Genomic DNA, 15796 nt, shown 5'->3' with positions numbered 1-15796 from the left:
CGTTCGAACGTGGCGCAACGTAATAAACGAGAACGTCTGGTTCTTGGTCGGTTGAAAAGTGGAGCGCACGAGGAACGCGGCGACAAAGCGGCTAATTGATCGATCCTCCATTCACCCGCGCGACCATCCTCGAGAACGATCGGTGTTTAGCGCCAAGATTAATATTGGCCCCTGCGTTTCACGCCAATTGTACGGCGGAAGTTGGCCAACGACCACTCGCTTTTAATCTATGGCACCACGTATATGGAATAACGTTGCGATATCGTTGTGAAATTAACAGAAGGACCGGGAGAAATTTTGGAAATAAACTCGAAGCCGCGGTGAAACACGCGTATCAATACACGCGGGTTTGGAGGAGGTAGCGATGGACTCGAGTGTATCGCGAGCGTTGTTCAAGGATCGATTCGAATCTTTCTTAATTGCAACTAGTTTCATATATTCGAACTATATCGTAAATTAAACAATGAGGAGATTAAAATAAAATTCGTTCGTTTCAATATTTGTAGATATTGTTTTGAAATTGTTAAGCATTTAAACAATTTATTCATAATATATTTTAAATTACCTATTGTGAAACTGTTTATCTGAATTTATCAGGATAAATTCCATTCGTTTCCACGCGTACGAACTTTCTGCAAGTTGTGGAAGCAAACATTGTTCATTGAACGATTAAATATTAATAAATAATTGCCATTGTTTTAACAAAAAGTTGTTCAATTTTCATTTTAATTGCAATTAAAATCTCAAAAAAAAGAAAAAATTACTAATAATTCGACATTATCTAAAAAACTATATATACAACGCGTTCAAGGATGAATGAACAAGACAATGATCTTCTCGAGTCACTACGTGATTGTATGCAAATAATGTGGTAATTGTGAACGAGGTTGGATTTTCATTTGCAATTAGTTACGTGTTCCTTGTGCACGATCGATTAAAGCAACGGATTTGATAGGTTCTCAGGAACGTTTAACAGAGACAGAGGTTTCTAAAAGTGAATCTGGCACGATATTACGTAGCTACGCGTTAATATCGGTTCTGCCGTGTATACACGTAATTACGCATCGGTGTCTGGTAAACATGTGGTCGTGCGTTAAATAATGCAGGGAAAATAGTAGCCACCGTTGCAATTAAAGTGGCGTTTGTATTAATGAGACCGATTAACAATTATCAGTATGTTATTAATCAATGTTAATATGTGTACAATCAATGCCGTGTCCTCGAAATAATCATAACACTGCTCACTGTTGATTAAATAATTTATATTACCATTTCGATCTAAATTGATCTATCTTCTGGAAATTATTTGGAATAACAGCTCGTAGCTTTTTTTTTTTAGTTTTTAAGATTATTTCGTACGAGAATAATGTACGTAATATGTAAATGATTGCAAGTAAAATATAACGAGTAGGAATAAAGATTAATTTTATAATTTTAATGGTCGATTTGTTGGTAGAGTGATTGATTATAATTAAAATAATGTCTAGAATCTAGATATCTTTTTAATTTCTAATATTATTTGATACAAGAATAATCGACCAGTTATATTTATTTAAATTGTATTAGATAATAGAATTTATTTCTAGTTTCCTTGGTTCAATTTTGAGAATGCTCAAGCTATATATATAAATACTACATTTGTAATACAAGTTTGTTTATACAAAAAGATAGTATATATTCGATATATCAGATGACTAAAATTATGTAAAATAAATCAATTTTAAATCGAAATCGCGTAATTAATCAGACGATGATTCATTTTCAAGGAAGCTTTTCTCAAAGATGAATAGAGAGGATTAACAATTAGGCAAATCGATTAGTTAATCTACCGACATGTTCCACGATCCTATCCTAATTCTGTATTGATGCTAGATAGGATCAATTACGAAAACATGCTTACGTAATCCATACTTCCAATTTACATACACTAGCATCTGGTGCAACTTGCTAAATATGCTAAGAAATTTGGCGACAGTATATCAGCAAGTAAACGTGTATATGCAAAACACTATCCATTTTACGTGGATAGGAAGAGAACTTACTCCATCTATATCACTAGTAGTCTCTTTTGTGTGTTAAAGAAGAAGAATCATTGCCAGTTCCATAAAATGCTATACATATAGATTTTAAGAAGAAAATTTTGGAAAATTTTCATTTTAGTAGATCAATTCTTCTTATTCCTAACATTTCATTATTTATTTATTACTTGAAATTTTTTGATCTTATCTTATTTGTATTATTACGTAGAATTCGTGTAAAAGCTATGTAACAACTTATATGACTGACTATATGTTTAAGAAAACCTTAATATTATTTCTTTCTATTCAATATATTCAATTTTTTAATAAAGAAAATATAGATAAACTTGTGGTGTTGATACTGAAAGAAAAATCCTATCTAAAATTATTTAAGAAAATTCTATTTTATTGCTCTTGCTGTATAAACGAAGTTGATACCAATGAAGTTTGAATGAAGTTTGAATGAAGTTTATCCTAGAGAAAGGAATTTTTATTTCTACAACTCGAGAGACCAGAAATGAAATTTCTTTCTTTATTTATAGAAAGATTTCATTGAAAACAAGTTTTTACAAGTTATCGTAAAATCAATAAGTATTATATAGACAGTAATGCATTTCTTTTTATGTCGAGATATTTAAATTATTTTCAATTTCTTAAAAAATGTAATGTATAATTCCAACAAAATCACGTTAATTATTAAAAAAAGAAAAGAGCGAGAGAGAGAGAAATACACATATTAGATTTATTTCAAGAAAAACTTATGTAAGCTTTGTGAAAGATATTGCAATGTCCGAAATACCTTTACTTATGAGCATGCACGATATAAAACAGATTGCACTATGAATATTAAACAGATGAAGGCAGCGTTAAATTACCTGTTATACATGAGTACGTCAGGCTTCCAAAGTCTGTGTGGTGGGATCCTGAGGTCTCTCACTCCCCCATAATCTGACACATTCCATCTCATGTTCACATCATTCCATTCCTGTAATTGAAAAAAGCTTATTTTAAAACATCTCTTAAGAATTTTTCATCAAATCATTATATCTCACTCTATTGATTCAATAATAAAATTGCACGTATAAAGAATAATAATCTCAATTTCAATATTAGAATATTAGAATTTATAAAGCATCCATATTTGCCCTTTTATTTTATTTTTTACTTTACAGTATTTTATCTTCATATTTTCATTATTTCTTTAACACATCACGTTGAATGGATAGAAAAGATTCTAATTTTAAATGCAAAAATAATTATTCAAGTGATTAACTAATCACTGATTATTAAATTTAAAAATTGGGTAAAGCATTTATTCTTTTTTTAATACTATTCTAATTTGATAAAATTTCGATGTTTCATCACTCTTTTCCAATTTTTCACGGATTTATTTAAAGGAGAAATAGAGAAACGGGGGCGACGTTACATAAAATTCATTTTAAGAAATGTACTTTCTACTTGTTAAACTCTGTTAAACAACTTGTACACTTGCCCTTTTTCGCATAGACCATGCACTGTCGATTCCACGGTGCTAATATCTTTTACAGGCAAGCTTTCGTGAAAATTTTCCCGACTTTCGCTCAGAGTTTGCGCAACTTTGCGGAAAATACGAGGCGATTTGGCAAGTTGCAAAGTTTTGGCGGTATTCTTTACTTTGTTACTTCGACCTTTACTAGCCAAGACAAGTAAAGATACGAACAGTTAACCGGCAAAGCTGTATTATAGCATGCTATCGATCCATTAGGGTGTTTTTGCGAAACAGCGAATTTAACGCTCAAATGAAATCAAGTTTATATACTCGACGTGATTTTTAGCCAACGTGATTTATTTGCGTGTTTAAATACATTTTTATCATTCAGAATTTGAAATAATCAATTTTAAAGTTTATTACTTTCAATCTTTGATTCTTAAATTTGTACCATTAATCATTGCAGGGATATATCACTTTTAATTTAATATAATTATATATATTATTTTTATCAAGGATTGAAATATTTTGATTAAATGAATATTATATTTCTAATCTAGAATGTAAAATGTAAATATAAAAAGATTCTTCATCTTTTCACGAATCAAAAAAATCAATTACTCTTGGCAAATAATTTTTCTTTTCCGTCCAATCGAGTGATAAAAATGTTGGAATTATTTCGACGATTATCAAACGAAGAAAAGAAATATTTTCATCGGATGGAGTGAAATCGACACTCGTCCAGTATTTGTCCGCAGGAATGCCCGATCTGTTTCGTGCACGCCATTAGATTCACACCCATTAGTCACCAACTCCCGATTGATTAGCCACTGATGGAGTACACCGGCGGATAATTAATAATGGCCACTGTGCTCGATGGTTTACGTGGCACGCATAGGCCGTTTATTATATATCCATTTCCACGCATCGACACAGAGAACCTCGACACTCCTATTATGTAACGAAATTGGTTCACAGTTGATAGCTCAAAGCCGACACGAAGGAAAGAGAAGAAGTAACAAAGAAGAGGATCGTCGATTATACCAGCATTAATTCGATGTTATACGAATCTTTCGTGTAACGTAAGGAGAAATCAAAAATTTTATCGTCATATATATATATATAGAGAGAGAGAATTGAAGCGTAATTGAAATCAATTTTTGTTTCATCCGGATATCTCGATCGATTGCCCAGATATGACGATTCGAAAGTTTTCACACCGCTCAACATGGCGCGGGGATTATGAATGGGCCCGTGACCCACTGACCTACATTGTTTCCTAGGGAAACGCGTACTACGTTTTTTCAGGGACCACGTCTGTCGCTCGTCTGCAGTTTGGGATAGGTCGGTGAAAGGAGGCGCGAGAGGTCCGAGCGAGCGATTAAAAATTACGCTTTTGTTCGAACGACGATATCTCGGGAACCGGAAGTCGTATCGAGACAAGGAGGGAGGCGTTTTAAAGAGTAAGGCCTCGCGTTTCTAACGATCGTTCGCTCGTTGTCCGGAAATCATTATCTTCCGAGTTATAGCGGTTCGAGTTTTTCTTAATTTTAATCGGCAAAATGGTTGAAAATATTATCGTTCCCTCTACACGACGATACCCCAGGAAGTTGTATCGAGAAACAGGCGATTATTTAATTCATTCTTTCATTCCGAAGAGCGAGGAATCGTTATTCTCGCTCGAATCGGTTTAATGTTTCTGAAAGAATGTTATCTCTTACTTTAACGATTACATTATTTTCGAATATAAATTTTTGTGTATTCTATGTGTTATTATTATTATTATTATTATTATTGTTGTTATTATGTACGCATAATATAAAGTGAATAATATGCACCAAAGTCTACTTTTAATAATATTTCCTGTATAATAAATTGACTAAACGTAAATTATTTTAAGAAGAGACGACACATTCCCTCCTCTCTGTTTTACTTAGGGAATGGATTACAAAGCATGGATTAGATTATTTGCGAGAAAACTGAGAAATGTTCGTCCCTTTGAAATGGAGACGAACAACGTCAATGTATGCGGAGGAAAGGTCGAAATAAAAGTAGAATCGAATGAGAAGGGGATCGTAAAAGAAAAACTGGAGAAAATTTCCAGCAAAATGCTTTTTCATCGATTCACTTAATGCAAGTGAGAGATCTACCTATTCTCGCGGGGCCTGGCCCGGACATTTTTCCAGTTTTCAAGTTGAACGATCAATCTTGCAACCCCGAACTTTCTTCAACAAATAATCAATTTCTTTGAATACGATTTAAATTGAGTTCAACTTGTTATCAAAAGATTTCTTTCATTTTTTCAATTATATAAGAGAGAAGTGAATTTTTGTGTTTCGTTACATTGTAATATCACAAATATTACAATAAAATATATATGAATAATTTGTCGATTTGATAAAAATTTTCCCTTCCCTTCATTTTTAAAACAACAAGTTTACACCAGGACGAAGAGAGATTTTCATTTTCTCATACATGTCTGATGTATTACATATATTATTCAACGTGTAGAGCATGAAAACACGAAATTATACGAAATACGTTTTTACGATAGCCAAGAAAAAGATACCCGAGGATAAGCTTGGGTGAATCAAGAGCTCTCTCTCTCTCTCTCTCTCTCTTCTCCCCCCGAATATCATACAGGTTCTTGCACAAAATCGCAAATTTTCAGAGGCGTCCACATCTCACCTATATTTGCAGACAATTCGAAATGTAAATTGAACGGGGCGATAAGGAAACGAATTCAAAGCGCACGAATTAGGTGATATAAATGCGGCCGGGCAAGCGAAAATCCCGAGTTTAATGATTTTCATGCCCTGCCCAACCATAATTCCAAAACTTTGCCCCAATTTTCGCCGGAGGAAGGACCGGTCACGATTTCAACCCTTGCAATATTAATAAACATAAAACTCGGAGTGGCTCCTCGGATTCAATGTCGATCGGCCACCTAATCAAAAACGCTCGACCGATTTTCCTGGGTGGAAAATCGAAGAAAGAGCTTGGAGGATAAAAGCTTCGGAAATTACGATATTAATCGTGACTCGTCTCAAAAATGATTTGTCTCTCGTTTGGGAATGGATTTGTAAATTCGCTAAAAAACGAAGAAATTTCGAATTATTCGAGACCTGTTTACCAACAACTTTGTATCATCGACTCCGACCCCGTTGAAATTTCCTCTTCGAATTCGGATTTTCATCTGCTGGCACAGATTCCAACGTTGAGCGAAAAGAAAAAATCTCGGCGAGGCACGTCCGCGTGAATTCGCCCCTGGCAGGGCTGGGAATCTTGGCAATTTCGATTATCGCCGCTTCGAATCCCAACTATTCCGATCGTTCGTTCCGTGGAACGCGAATAAGATCAACAGATTTGTCATTTGGATCCATCGGCATACCGATTCGTCGTCCTCCATCTTTTGAAAGAAAGATTGGATCGAGAACAGTGCGAGTTATGCTCCTCGTTATTCAAAAGATAAATAAGGCCGAGGAAAAAGAGAAAAGAAGAAGAGTAATAACGGAAGAAAAAAATATAAATATATTATACTGTAATTATATTTTGATTCTATCACGATTGCGTTAATCCAATTCCACATATCTCGATTTTTCATCTCATTCTGATGTATTCTTGTTTAATCATTCGAATTAAGAAAAAATTGCAACAGACACATACTATGCTCTGTAAATATTCTGTGCGATTATGATGAAAAAGAAATGAATTTAAATTAGATAAAAAAATTAAAAGAAGAAGAAAACGAATATGTAAAAAATAAACAACGATGCGTTGCAATCTGAATGATACAAAAATTGGATACATGTTACAGTTACTTTTAAAAAATTTATTTATTATTCTGAAAATAAAATCAGAAGAAAAATATATCTCTTTATTATTACGTTTGATGTAATTTTTAATATCATTTAAAAAATATATATGTATACATAGATACATAACATGTTAACAATTAATAATTATTATTAATCTAACATAATTTTTTTAATTTATTCGCCCGAAGTTCGAATTCATTCTACTCGTCGGTCAATCTTTTTCTAATCATCTCGTTTTATCCACTTGTGTCTGATAGATCTGTTATCCCCTTTATTTCAATGTAACCTAACCTATTCGACTCGTTATCGACACACGTTCTACTTGTCTATCATAATTGTATCGTTCTACTTAACCGATCGTAGCCACAATTGTCTTAATCCACTTGCTGATGACTCTTTCATTCCACCCGCGTGTGAACACATAACTCGTTTAACTTGTCTCTTAACATTTGGGTCACGTAGATTTTTACGTTTTTCCTTGAATTTTTATTATCCCGCGTTAATTTTTCATTTTTAAGCGTTGCAGCACGCTATCTGTCCGTTGAACTCTCGTTGGGCAACATTTTTCTGGTAATTTTGAGAGAGAATGGCAAGCACGAAAGTGGTGAAGAAGTGGTGATATTTCTAATGAAATTGAAAGCTCCCGGAAAAGATATCCTCAAAAACAGAGCGAAATAAGATATACGTGTCAATTCTGCCAAGGGTGAATGTTTTGCAAAATATCACACTCGTGAGAAACACAGTTTGTAAAATTTTATCAAGATAAATGAAATAGCTATCCTTTTTTTGATTTTGAAATAAATGAAAATTTTATTACACTCGTTATTAACATGAAAATAATTTTGATGGTTAAATTCAAGAAACAAATGACAAAGTATTAAAAGCAAGAAGGTAGGGGCTTGCTAATGCCAAGACGCGATTAACGATAACAGTCAATTTCAAGGATGACGCCAATTATAAAATTCACGGGACATTAAACGCTTGTTCCCTCTAATCTGCGTAACCTTCTCTCGAATCCATGACCTTAAGACTCGTCCAATAAAAAGCTCGTCGAAAATCGACGAACTGTGACTAACCAGTTGTACTACATTTTCGCGTGATTTAACTTCTGATTGGTAATACTGGTCCTCCCCCAAACTGGTCGAAAATCGAAAAGTGTGTTTGGACTCGAATTTTTCCAAACTGTCACAAGTGTTATTATTTTTATTCGAATCAGCAAACGTGTTGGAATGTAGAAGAATATTATTCTCGAACTTTAACCCTTTTGAAGAAAACTTGAAAAATACATATAACGTTTATAAATAAGTGATCTCTGGAGCCAAAGTCAATTAGCCAGAACAAAAGTGGAAAAATCCTTTGCTATTTTTAACATTTATAACATTTGAACAGAAACATAGGAAAGAAAACATTGTGACAAGAATATACGCATAATAATAAAATACAGGTGCAAAGTTTATTTTGATATAAGATTCGCTACAACACGGTTAATTAATTTTGTATCGAAATCGTGTTATTAAAGCATCACAAGAGAATTAATTACTTTTTCAACTTTTTCTTACTTCTCTCTCAGTTCACTCCCTCCATTCGTAAGTTTTCACGTTTGCGTTGAGATATCACTCGATCAAGGAGCAATGTTGCAGCGAAAAGAGAAGGAAAAAAGCCGGCAAATTCGAAAACCGTGTCAACGAAAAATTTTTAATCAAACTTCACCCGCTCCACAAACATTCGCATCGATAATCCTTCTTAAACGGCCTCTCAATCGCTTAAAATCCTCGCCAGGCCTTCAGGTTCGAACCTTTGGCAGAGTGTACACACAAACTAGAGAGAGCCTGATTATTCGGATTCACCCCCGGAATTGGGGCACCAGTTTCGAACTATCCAAGAACTTCGTTTAAAGTGCTGCGGGCAAGATTCTTTTGCATCTTCCTCTTCGAGAACTCTTTATATTACCTTCCCTGAATTACCTTCGAAAGCATTAACTGTTTAATGACATGGTCTATTTCCCTCTGGTGTATTAAAAAAAAGAAAGGAAAAAAAAAAAAAAAAAAAAGAAACATTTTGAATTTCGTTTTAATGGCTCTTAATACTCCAACTTTTTCCCCTCCTCCTCCCTCTTTCCTCTTTTTCCCTTCTTACTTCAAGCACCGCGGGGATGTTGAAGCCATAATTTACAACATTCGAGGATATTAAAGGAAGATAAAATGTCGTGAGAATATCTGAGCTCTAGTCTCTTCAGAAGGTAACCGGATCGCTGGTTTCGCAACTAATTTTAAGTCTCCATTCTCCCCGTTGAAGGACGTAATTAGAGCGTTTCCCAAAGTTCGTCGAAACGACGATGAGGGGATTATGTTGGAATGTTAAGCCGTTGGGATACTTCAACCCTTTTCTTCCCTCCCCGATTGGATTTTCTTCCGTAAAAAAAAAAAAAAAAAAAAAAAAGAAAAATGACGAAACGATCCTCCGCTCGAAAATTTTCGATCGTACGAATAAATCGTTTGGACGATGAGAATTCGATCGAGACTCGACGAATAAATTTTAAAAATCGTGTTATTTTTATTTTATCGATACGAAGGCATGAATTTATATCGTTTTAATAATTAAAAAAAAAAAAAAATTAAGCGATCTGTATTTTGAAAAATGTTTCTATTAAAAAAAAAAAAAAAAAAAAAAAAAAAAGATACGAAATAATCGATGTATCAATTAAATTGTTTACTCTTCCTTGTCATTATTTTTGTTGTGTATATAATCAACAGCCGCTGTTGTAATAAAAGAAAACGGTTTATCGATCGTTTGTTTATCAAAGTTGCGTGTTATTTATTTAATCTTCTTTCATTATAAACCGCAACTGTGATAATTTAATTTTAAATCTCGCGACTTTTAAAATTATATTATTTATAAAATGAATTTGTAATAACCGATATTATTAATTATGATAAATTATTGGAAAGAAGAGTATCTTAGAGAGAGAGGAAAAAGATATTATATGTCACGCATCAATAATATTAATATCGACGAGATATATAAAAATCGAGAATTAAACGAAATATCTCAGAAATTTTCAACGAACAAATTTCTTTCAACGCGACGACGAAAGAATCTACGAATTTTTTCAAAGATTCGTTCAAAGTTTATATTCAACAGCCTATATTTTTCGTGTAAACTGATTATTTCCAAGATATTCCACGTTCTGAGAAAACGTTTGCCCTGGAAATATCATCGATTTCAAAGCCACGCTTCTCCTTTCCTCGGATGACTGACCCAATTAAACCATGCGACGAACTTCGTCATGGATCGAGGGTGGCGACACCGCCTCAGAGATCGTTAAACCCTCGTTGTGTTTATTCTTTCGTAAAGGAAAAAAGGAGAAAAAAGAAAGGGGAATTAGAACAGAGAGATCGACTCGACGCGGCCTTTCTCAAAATATTAATGCTTTAAATCCATTATGGATAGCTCGTTGTGAACGCTTTTATGCTCGCCTCAATGAAGCGGAGAACACGTATGTATACAACAACTGGGACGAAAAGAATGATGAGAAGATGGGTTCGAGTATAATCGCGATCGTACAAATCGCATAGTTTCGCCAAGTTTAGCGAAAGTTTGAAGGGGAAGGAATGATAAATAAATAAGTACGGAGTTGTCATCTTTGGATGAAAAATTAATAATAAGAAGATTGTGAAATTTTACATACGAAAGATTGACAAAGAATTAAAAACGTATTATTTTATCAGATATTCGTAATCATCCGTACAATGGCGAAAGATTAATGAATGAAATAGTCTTTAACGAGTTGATTAACGTTTCTGGAGCGTGGTGAATACGTGGCATGAACACTCTCATCAATATGTACATTCGGCTCAATATGTATAATCATTCGTCAAAACGATCGTTTAAACCATCGGTTCTTGATAAGCACAAATGCACATATGCATCCCCTATCGGTTTAATCGTACTTTACGAGCAGATTGCATACACGCGATTGATCGTTCAGAATTGGAACCGTAACGATCCTTGATTCTGCCCGAAATAACGAAATCCATCGTTAATTGAAAAACCATCGAACCACCCTTTATATATTTTTAATACGCGACTCGGCCGAGGCTTAATCGAACCACGACACCGAGCCACGAAAAATCTCTTCATTGTTATCTCGAGAAACGGGTCGGATCCAGCAATCGACGAGATGGAAAAAAGTGAGAGATAAACGAGCGAGGGATGTATTTATGATAATAAATCGAGACTTTTCGACTGTTGGGAAATTTTTTTTCAAATAAAAACCCTGAGATGTGATAATCATTGTAAAAATTCTTCTGTGATCGGTCAGTAATTAGAAAATTTTTTTATAAAGAAATATGAAGTTGATCGGATGGAAAAATTATTAATAATTACGAGACGTTGTAATTTGAAAATAAAAAAAATTTTTGTTGAAAATAAAAAAAAACTTGTGAAAAAATATTTCTCGACAGATTTCGCGAAATAATTTAATATGTTTAACACTTTATTAACAATAATACAATTTAATGACGAAACTGAAATAAAGGATTTTCAATTCTTAAAGAATAAGATAAAGGTAAAAAGTTCAGAGATAATGCGGACGATGAATATTAATCTTAGTGTAACTGTATAATACTTTATAATTCCGACGAAGATAAAAGTATCATCACTTGCTATATGTTTCTATCTCTTTAACGAATTGTAATTTTTAATATGCGCGGTGGTGCTCTTTGAAAATTCATGTTCCGCTTTGACTTTGTTTCTTGGATTCGTTGATAATTACACGTCTCTCTTTCTTTATCATCATTTTTGTATTTTCTCGAAAATGCGCGCACGAATATTTCATCTTATTTCGTTCTACTAATTCATTTCATTTTTTTTTTTTTCCATTTTAGCTAGAAATATTCTCGTATGTAAATATTTTATGATTAACTTTTCGTGCCACTTACAAATTTAATATGATTTATAACGAACAATGAATAATTCGTATTAATCTACGCGTGATATTTATTTACCAAAAAAAAAAAAAAAAAAAAAATCATGCAATTTTTGTTTTCATTTTAACTAGATAAATATCTTTGTTGCAAAAGTATTAAACATTTGTCTTATTAATTTAATAGTATAAATAAATTTCTGTCAATAAAACTTTAATCTATGAAAATAACGTAGCGTATAAGATTTTAATTTATTTTATTAACAAATAATGTGAGAAAAATTTTTCAGAGAAATCAAATTTTTAAATTATATTATATTCTAATTCTTGCTTTTAACAATATATACATTAGAATACTTAAAAAATCAATTTTAAATATTGATATACAAAAATATCACTTGAATTTTATTTATTAAAAACTATAAACAATTAAATTTTGGAATTTTTCAAAAATTTCTCACGAATATATTAGCATCCTACTTTCACTATCCTGTTTCAAAAAACTTTCAAACTTTTATTTGACATTACAATAAATTTCAATTTCTCATCCTTATCCAGTTTCTATCTATCTCTTTCGATTAAAAAATTGACTGTATTAAAAACACATTGTAGACACGATGATGCGCGTGTGAAAATATATTCAATTTGCACGGTGGTATTCTGTGCAATTTCTATCATGTTCGTGCACGTGTGGCGCAGAAAAAAGGAAACGGAAATGGCGGTACGTAAAACCGCTGAGTAACTTTGCGCCAATATAAACCACGTCAAAGTGAAATTGAGCCGGGCACGTAAAGATAGGTTGTTTCGCGCCCTCTCCAAGTTTCACAACCGCTCCACGATTTCTTATCTTGACGAATACCTCGATCGAACGAGGAATTCAACGAGGATTCCCCGTGTTTTCTAATTCGAATTATGGATGATGGAACGTTATTCGAATTAAATTAAATTAATATCAGACGTTAATTACTCGATATCTTTTTCTTGTTTAGCGTAATTACAGTTCGATGGGATATCGTACGAATGACTTTTCGATAATAGGAAAAAAAGGAGAGTGGGGAGAATATGGAAATGAAGTAATTAATACCGCTCGTTAATTATCGGAATTTTATCGAAATTCGTGTATATTTGAGGTTTGAAAAAAATTGAAATATTGGAAAATTTTATCATCTGAGAAATCTCTAATTTATCATTTGATGGATCTTATAGTTTCTAGAATGTCTTTTTTAATTTTCGTCAATCTGCATTGACGAACTACGTTTATTTTACATCAAATATATTGGATGAAGTTTTTCTGAATAGTTTCCTATTTTTGAGAAAAATCCTTGCTACTTTTACATAACTAGAATGCGGATATTTATACATTTGTGAGAAATTTTAATAGTATAAAAGAGCCCACAATATGCAAATATACGCGGAAAGATGATGATATTTAGAGAATGATCAATATTTCCATTTTTATAATTCAATCTCTGGGAAATGAATTATACGAATTTGCATAAATATTCGCAGTTCTACTTAAAATGTATCAAAACACCGAGTGAAATTAAAATTTTCGTTTTTATTAAAAAAAAAAAAAAAAAATCCATTAGAAAATTAACACTCGAAATACCACAGTCAGTGTGGTTATTTTCTAGCCTGGAATTTACATTTTTGCCTCATATATAAAAAATCGTAAAAAAAAGCCTTAATTTTAAAATTATGAACGAAAGGAAATCGACTTTTCTTTTTTGGATCCAAAAGCAATCATGCAATCATGTTAAACGAGTGTATCACCGGACGGATCGAAGACGATCCACGGGGTTCGAATTTTGCACCTTCGCTTTACAATGCGTTACTGGCTTTTGATCAGGGAAGGACGAGCTCGTGGCATAACTCAATTCTCGTCGAGAGCTAGTTAATACACTCTCGATTGCTTGTGTGACCCGAATTTACCCCCAAAGTGCCACCTATACGTATAAGGAATATTTGCTCGCTTCTCTGCGGATGCCAAATCGTTTGAGGAGGAAACATGCTTCTCCTAAATAAATATTAGTAATAGGACCCCTTGTATTTTCCCCAGCGGATAAAATTAGTATACTGACGCATCATCGATCGATCTTCCAATTCAAAATTTTTATTTAAAAATTCCAACACGATATCTTATGATACTTTAGTCTTTTTAATTCAATAGATTTGAGTTTAACAGATTCTCGTAGGAATCAACGTAACTTTTTATTAGATAAACATCTTGTGTGCTAAATATATATTATATATATGAGATTAAAGATACCTAATTAGATTTATTTAAAAGTTTCTTTCATATATTTTGCATAAAAGTTAACTTAAGAGAGAACTTCGATAAATTTGAAATTTTTTTAAAACTTTGAAGGATCGTAAAGCGTCTCAGCGAGAGCTATAAATTAAAATTATTTGAACATCACATTTGTTCGACTTTAACTGAGCGCACGTATCTAAAAATTTAAAAGTTATTAAATAATCCTTTTTATTGGATTTTATAAAGCGTAGAACAATAATTTTCATTTTTTCATATTTTTATAATATAACTGTACGAAAAAATAATAAAGAGACCTGAAATCCTTTTTTCTAAAAATTTTATTTTCATTCTGAAAAACTGAATTGCAGCCAAGAAATTGCCCGGTAATTATTTAATGAGTGTCTCTACAAATCTGCAAAGATTCGAATAAATTGGAATTTTTATCGAAATTCTCCTGTATCTAAAAATAAAAAATAAAAAGAGGATAATTATTTTTGATCGAAATATTAATTTAATTTTCATTCTTTCTTAGAAGAAGAAGAAGAAGAAGAAGAAGAAGAAATGGATACGATAATTTCGAGCTGCAGAAAATTATTATAATAAAGAAAGAAGAGGTTTATAATTAACGCTATGATCGAAGAAAGAACGAAGAAAGACAGATGATCGTAAATTTAACCTTATCAGAAAATTGCAGTTAAACGAATCACGGTTCTAAAATGATCAAGGACTATGCAGAAGCAGAAATTGAGAATTGAGTTTAATTTAACTTTCATTTAAACGAAATTCTAAGGATAAAACTTTCTGGAATTTATCTTTGATCTCCATTTACTGATAATCCTTTTAAACTGAGAATCCTTTTAAATCAAGAAAATCACTCATACTACACAGTCACCATGAATTAAAGTGATTTTGGTTTTATCTCAATTCTATTTGTGAATTTCCTTGATTAAGATAAACAGTCTAATCAATTTTTATTCATCTTACGAATCATTGCAATAATTTTTTTTTTCAAAATAATTAGTTAATCAAAAACCTAATCTTTGAAATTTTATCGAATCACTATGCATACAATTACAAATATTAAAAGCATTAAGTTATTATATTGTGAAAAATTAAAAACAGAATACATAAACGAAAAAACAATTTATTAATGACAAAGATTTTCTTCTGTATTCCCTTCGATATTTTCGATTTCATCTTTTAAAAATTGATGCAAGAAAGAAAAAGATAAAACCAAAAGAATATTTAATTATCAAATCTCTTTCCAAATCCCAATCTTGAGGAACAAAATTAAAAGATATCTTCAAATTATTT

The 15796-nt window shown here is 32.3% G+C and overlaps 1 protein-coding gene across 2 annotated transcripts in view; it reads right to left on the bottom strand.

Moving 5' to 3' along the window:
• The window catches only part of nAChRa7 (nicotinic acetylcholine receptor alpha7 subunit), a 197253-nt gene that overhangs the window by 30560 nt on the left and 150897 nt on the right, over positions 1–15796 (bottom strand). For both annotated transcript variants that reach the window (XM_086914715.1, XM_086914717.1), the window contains one exon: positions 2894–3003. In XM_086914715.1, the coding sequence (XP_086770841.1) occupies positions 2894–3003 (110 nt within the window). The remainder of the gene's footprint in view (positions 1–2893; positions 3004–15796) is intronic.

Source organism: Apis florea, unplaced genomic scaffold, assembly GCF_048593485.1.
Source record: "Apis florea isolate Af1SG1 unplaced genomic scaffold, ASM4859348v1 contig_3696_pilon, whole genome shotgun sequence".
Taxonomy (NCBI): Eukaryota; Metazoa; Arthropoda; class Insecta; order Hymenoptera; family Apidae; genus Apis; species Apis florea.
Note: the sequence above shows the minus strand (reverse complement) of the source record. Positions and strands in the feature narration are given on the sequence as shown.